At 35.8% G+C, this 7500-nt stretch overlaps 1 protein-coding gene across 1 annotated transcript in view; it reads left to right on the forward strand.

Moving 5' to 3' along the window:
* Positions 1–7215, forward strand: part of LOC125032939 (protein tyrosine phosphatase domain-containing protein 1-like) — a 90191-nt gene extending 82976 nt beyond the window's left edge. The window contains exons 11-14 of the mRNA XM_047624342.1: positions 1730–1889; positions 2286–2401; positions 3138–3285; positions 6522–7215. Coding sequence (XP_047480298.1) covers positions 1730–1889; positions 2286–2401; positions 3138–3285; positions 6522–6748 — 651 coding nt within the window. The 3' untranslated portion in view covers positions 6749–7215. The remainder of the gene's footprint in view (positions 1–1729; positions 1890–2285; positions 2402–3137; positions 3286–6521) is intronic.
* The last annotated feature ends 285 nt before the right edge of the window (positions 7216–7500 follow it).

Consider the following 7500-nt stretch of genomic DNA (forward strand, 5'->3'; position numbering starts at 1 on the left):
TATATATATATATATATATATATATATATCACTGCCGCGATGGTCCAGTGCTTAGAGCACTGGACTCCGATCCTCGTGGTCCCGAGTTCAATTCCCCGTCGCGGAGGTCGTAAAAATACCTGCGCTCTGACTGCTGGCTTGAGCCCGAGAAAACGACATATCGCCTTGAAAAGTCAAACGCAGGTGTTGTAGGGGAGGTCACCGCCATGGTACAAATGTCAGCGCGCCGAACCGCATCCAATCAGGCAAGGGTGACACTGCCAAATAACCTCTCAATAAGTGAATTGAGAGAGGCCTGTGTCCTGCAGTGGAATGAATGGCTGTTAACAAAAAAAAAAGAAAAAAATCTATCTATCTATCTATCTATATATATATATATATATATATATATATATATATACATACATATATACTGTATATGTTTGTACCTGTATATCTATTTCTAGTATTAATCCTAATATTAGTATCGTGATAAGCCTAGTATCTAGAATGTCACTCTCAAGTTATTAATCAGTCTTCTCTCATCCTGTTTACGATAATTCGCATCATTAAATTGTTTACTCCAATCTCACCTTAAGATATTACGAAACGTCGATAATGAACGTCCAGGTGAGATCTATAAATAACCACGAACATAACACAGCAATACACACTCTCGTTTCTTAATGAGTTTCGGAAAATCGACTTTATCGGGATGTGTGTGTGGGAGGGGGGGGGGGGTAAGGAGGAGGGAAGGAGGGAAGGGGAGAAGGAGCGAAAATACAATGAGGGAGGAGGAGAAACAGAAGGAAGAAGGGATGGAAAGAAGATGGACAAGAAGAAAAGAAAGATGGGAAGTGGTATAGGGAGTAGGAAGAGGAATGAAAGAAAGATAATAAAACAGAACGAGAAAGAGGAAGCGAACGAGGAGGCTAACAAATAGAATAAGAAGAGGGGAAGAGAAGAAAGAAGGCAAGGAAAGTAGAGGAGGAAAGAGGAGAAAGGCAAGACAACACAAGAAACAAGGCCTTTCATTTCTAGATTATATGGATACATCTTCATAGAATGGCTATTTGTGATAATAAAAGTTAATTGTAATGATGAGGCTAGTAATCCAATTAACATGAAAAAAAGAAAGAACAAGGAATGGCAACGTTAATAATCATTCAAACCCTCGCTGATTTGTCATACGTCTCAACACGGTATTCACAATGAGATGAAGTGATGTATAGAAAAAAGTATGAATGGGAATGCATATCTTAGCAGCGTTAGAGGTGCATTCGACGCGTTTCGATTCTATCTCCACCAGAAATATTTCCAATGGAATTTCTGATGAAGAAGTGTCAGATACACCTTTGTGTTGTGAAGATATGCTTTTCATTCATTATTTTATATATATATATATATATATATATATATATATATATATATATATATATATATATATGTGTGTGTGTGTGTGTGTGTGTGTGTGTGTGTGTGTGTGTGTGTGTGTATACATATATATATATATGTATATATACATATATATGTATATATACATACATATATATATATATACACACATCCGGGTCATATATATATATATGTGTGTGTGTGTATGTGGGTGTGTGTGTGTGTACATATTCTCCATTTCTCACAATGAACACTAAGATGAACACATTATGCCCATAATAGTAACTTATCTCCAATACGAAAATACACTTACCCTTCTCATTTCTCTTTAATCATCTTCCTCTTTGTCCAACAGGTGATTCTTCCCAAGGAGGTGTACGAAGCCATACTTGTCGATCACTCAGTCCTTAACAGCGAGTTCAAGAAGCAACTCAAGAATTATCGAATAGATCTCAACGTCAAACAGTCAGCGTGGGAGAGACTGAACACAGAAACAAACCTCTATTTACTCACAGGTAGGCCTCTGTTTCGACTGGACATCTTTAAAGGTCCTGATAATGATTCGCTTCCACGGTCGTCGTGAAGTTAAGTGATGTTGGTGTTGAATACCTTCAGTGCTAAGGATCGAGGATATGCGAAGATTTAATGTGAGTTCTTGAATTATAAAATAGAATTTGTTATTATTATCATTTACTCTTTTCATAAAGATAGGAAAACAAACGGATAGATAGATAGAATATGCTAACATGTCTTCAGCACATACGACTGCAGTAAAAAGATAAATAACATTGAATCCTCTAAGTTCCAAAGTTAAGGGAATCTGACAAATCCCAATATATTCTGAAAGTAATAAAAATCCCAATATGTTCTGAAAGTAATAAAAACAATATGAACTTATTACCTTGCCTTAGGACTGTTGTTTACGTGGCTGGAGCACCTGCGGACGCCCGTGTTGGATGTCGATGCCTTGTCTTATATCGTCCTAGCCAGCAGCAAGCCTGAAGTCTGCCTGAGAAAGTTGGATAAGGTAATAGCTTTTTTTATTTCTTTTTTTACTGTAACGTTATTTTTTTCGAGATTCTGATTCTTCGCCTTTTGTTGTCGTTGTCGTTTTTTTTTTTTTTTCTTACTCCATTTGTTTTTAATTTCTAATTTGAGTACGTAAAGAAGATCTCTGTTTCTGATAAAAATGACTCATAGATTGAGGTAAACACTATTCCACATCCATCATCTGAGTGGAATTTTTGTCCGTGCATAATCTATAGGCTCGTTCGATGTCGGTGTTCTACGTGTCTCTCCTTGTCCTGTTTGTGGACACGTTCTTTGCCTTATTTATTGAGTTTCTTTAGACAGCTCTGTAGGGAGAAACTATATGGGTAATTAATGATGAATTTCTGTTGAGTTTGTTCGTTCTGATTATTTCTTTCTTTTATTGTTTGTTCTCTCTTTTTCTTTGTTTTTCTCTCTGTCTCTCTTTCTCTTTCTGATCTGTCTCTCTCTCTTTCCCTTTCTGATTTTCTGATCTCTCTCTCATTCACTCGCTCTCTCTTTTTCTCTTACTCTTTCTCCCTCCTTCTCTCTCTCTCTCGCTCTCTCTCTCTCTCGCTCTCTCTCTCTCTCTCTCTCTCTCTCTCTCTCTCTCTCTCTCTCTCTCTCTCTCTCTCTCTCTCTCTCTCTCTCTCTCTCTTCCTCTTTCCTTAACTACCTATAAACTTACCACCAACAACCAGGAAATTGCCATACCATCCCCTCTACCCCTTCAGGAGGTTCGCTACACCCTGGAGTACCTCATCCGCTTCGTCGCCCGCCTCCAGCCATTCACCCGAGTCCAGCAGGAGGCCGTCCTCAGAAGACTCATCGCCTCCCTCACCCAGCAGGCCGTTCCCGTGCGAGGCACCCTTCTTCCTGCAGGTATTTTAGAATTTATATCTCTCTCTCTCTCTTTCTTTCTATCTTTCTCTTTCTCTTTCTCTTGTTCTTTCTCTTGTTCTTTCTCTTTCTCTTTCTCTTTCTCTTTCTCTCTTTTTCTCTATCTCTCTCTATCTCTCTCTCTTTCTCTCTTCTCTCACTCACTCACTCAATCACTTACTTGTGCCTTGTCCCTAAAATACACTTGTAATTGGTTCTCGGTCATGATATACTCCCGACTTTGTCCTTATACCATCGCTATCTTAATCGTATTGTATAAGAAATATATGTTTAGCGGATCCCTTGTGTGGAACCTGGGTATTCTGCTTTACTGATATTAATGCTAATAGCCCCTTTTTCCTATCCCAGTTCAATCCTTCTTTAGCATATAAAATAGACATGTATTTATGTATGTTTGTGTTTGTGTGTATGTGTGTGTGTGTGTGTGTGTATATGTATTTGTGTGTGCGTGTATGTATATATATATATATATATATATATATATATATATATATATATATATATATATATATACACATATACACACACATATGTGTGTGTGTGTGTGTGAGTGCGTATGGATATATATACTCCTATGTACATAAATATATAGATGATACTCCCGCGCTCGTCATCACCATCCCAGGGGGACTTCCACTAACTCTCGTGTTTCCCATTTTCAGTTATTCAATACCCCGTAAAGATCCCAGTAAAGCCAGTTCCGAAGGAAACGAAAGAAGTAAAGAGTGAGGATATTCACCATAGATAATGATTGCTTTTGTAGTTTCCACAGATTTCTTGCCAGATAAGTGGTTCTAGGACGGCAGTTCACAAACTGTTATGTCACTGATACTGGAAAATTGACTTGGCCCAATTTTTGGTGGTTTTATGTTACTGACTCAGCATTTTTTGGGGGAAAGGTGTACCGACAAAAAAGCAACATTAAACACTCTTACAAGCTTCTAAAAAAGACTTCAAAAATTTGTTGTAAATATATCCTAGTCCTCAAGATAACATCGGAAGCTGTTGTCAGATTGATTTTTGTTGCTGTGTCATTCCTCCTTGCGCTCGCTACCACAATACGACATGCAGAGGTCGTGCGGGAAGCAGGTCGTAGAAATGTATGTCGTCGACACACAGGCATCAGAACCGTCAGTGTGTGTTTTTTACCTAACGCTTTTGCCCCTTAGTTCCATATGCTGAGGCTGGCTGTGAAAGACGGCACTGAATGGGAGACAGGATTTTCGTTTGAGTAGGTCTTAGACGATGCGGCTGCGAGGCTTAGAGACCGATGCCCCTGTGACCGGTTTAGAGGTGGAGAACCACTGATAGTATTTAGAGCTTCCTGACCGCTATAAAGAACGCTGTCGTGAAGCAGATAGATAGTGAATAAATCTAGGAATGGAATAAAAAACTTTAGCACCCTCTGGTCTATGGATATGTAAAGGACACCGGAGCTTTAGCGATCGAAATCTCTCTCACTGAGGGTCTTGACAATGAAATATTTACAGATATAAAGCATCTTAGAATAGAAATTTTAGATTCTTAGGAACTTAGTTCGAAATAACACACATCCATAAGATGGGATGTGTCATTAGACATGGCTGCTATACTGTTTCGTTTCAGCAATAAAGTGAGGAAGGTGAGCCCAAGTGAGTTACATAGCCAGCTGCATTAATAGATCTAGATAGTATATTTTGTGTATGCATATACTATATATATATATATATATATATATATATATGTGTGTGTGTGTGTGTGTGTGTGTGTGTGTGTGTGTGTGTGTGTGTGTGTGTGTGTATATGTATGTATACATATATATATATATATATATATATATATATATATATATATATGTGTGTGTGTGTGTGTGTGTGTGTGTATGTATATATATATATATATATATATATATATATATATATATATATATATGTACATACATATGTACAGTACATATATATATATATATATATATATATATATATATATATATATACATATATATTTATATATATATATATTTATCTATATATATATTTATTTATATATATTTATATTTATATACATATATACATATTCAAATATATATATATATATATATACATATAAATATGTGTTTGTATATATATATATATATATATATATATATATATATATATTATATATATATTAGGCATATACATATATATTTTATATATATATATATATATATATATATATATATATATATGTGTGTGTGTGTGTGTACATACATATGTACAGTACATATATATATATATATATATATATATATATATATGTATATATATATATATGTATATATACATATATATATTTATTTATTTATATATATATTTATATTCATATACATATATACATATTCAAATATATATATATATGTGTGAGTGTGTTTGTGTATATATGTGTGTATATATATATTTATGTATATATATTATATATATTATGCATATACATATATATTAGATATATATGTATATATATATATATATATATATATATATATACACACACAAACCCACGCACGCACACACATATATATATATATACATACATACATATACATGTGTGTTAGTGTGTGTGTGTATGTGTGTGTGTGTGTGTGTGTGTGTGTGTGTGTGTGTAAGTGTGTTCCATTAGTGCCTGTAGTTAGTTAGAATTAGACATGAAAAGCGATAGACATTATTGAGAAGATAGTGCCTCTGAACCGTCTTAGAGACCCGCCAACACAAAGAGATAAAATTCGTGAGTTGTTCATCAGTATCTCATTGCTTACACGCGCATGTGCCCCGCCCACATGCACGTGTATCTCACTGTTTCCTTACTTTGGCTGCTAAAAGGAGATCCACTATACTCCTTCTGTGTCTGTGATTGCCTGCGCGGTTGGTTTTTAAAGATCTTTTACTTCGCATCAGATCATGCTTCATATTCTGAATTTTGACGCCACAGATTTTAATTTTAAGATTCATGATGGTTTGAGTAATCATTTGTTCGTCTACATAATTCGCTATTTCTGGATATGCTGCAAATGTTTTTTTTTTTTTTCTGTTCTCTGTATGTGGTTATATATATGCTTTTCCCTTTCTCTTAGTCTTTTACAATATATTTCATTCTCTCTTCCATATCACTGTCACCCAAATTGTTCGTTTACTGATGATCGGAATAATGCATCATAAAACTCCCCAAGAATGCTTAACAAATGCCTCCCGACGTGTCCACAGGGAAAGGGTACACCAAGCTACGTGAAGGAACTCTGCGGAAAGTGGTCGAATTTATCAACAAGTTCTTCGACCTCGTGTACATGGAGTCGCGGTCGGGAAGTGCAGTGTCCGCCTCGTCCTCCACTGCGGAGGACTACGCCGCCCGCATCACTCCACCGGGCCAGGTAGTCACCCCGCCGCCTGAGGAAGGCGCAGAGGCAGGAGGAACGTGTAACGACAATTCGTAGAACGTCGGTGGCGCTCCTGCTGCGTTGCTGTGATATCGTTCTCTCGCCCATTGTGTTGATATGGGCCTTAATTAACAATGGCCCATAATTAGCCATGGCCCTTAATTAACCACGACCTTGAACCCTGGGGGACGACCTAAGAACCCTCAGAAGATTTCAAACTTCGGAGCTGACTTCTGCAAAGGTGAAACTAAAGGAGATTAGTTCTTAAAAGCTATCTCAGGGCCGGCCTTGCCTTTGCTCCCTAGGACTTGTCGACGAAGACAGCAAAGGACCAAGAACTTTTAACTGGTAAGATGTAAAACGTGACACGGGATTCACTTCTTTATAACCTCTATGTCGTGAATGCACGCCATTGTCTTGTGACTTTAGATCTTGGATTTCTTCATTTTGTTTTTAGCGGCATCAACCTCATCATCATTATTATTATTACTACCATTATTATTTTATTGCTATTATTATTATTATTATTATTACTATTATTGTTATCATTATTATTGTTATCATTATTATTATTATTGTTATTGTTATTATTACTATTATCATCATCGTCATCATCATCATCACGGTTATTATAATTATTATTATCAGTTGTAGAAGTAGTAGTATTGTTATCAATATTATAATATCATCATCATTATTATTATCATTGTTAATATTGTCATTGTTATCACTATTATTATTTCTGATTATTGTTATCATTTTTCTAATCATTACCGTTATTATGATTAGTGTTATAATTATTATTATCA

This window comes from Penaeus chinensis, chromosome 15 (genome assembly GCF_019202785.1).
Source record: "Penaeus chinensis breed Huanghai No. 1 chromosome 15, ASM1920278v2, whole genome shotgun sequence".
NCBI lineage: Eukaryota > Metazoa > Arthropoda > Malacostraca > Decapoda > Penaeidae > Penaeus > Penaeus chinensis.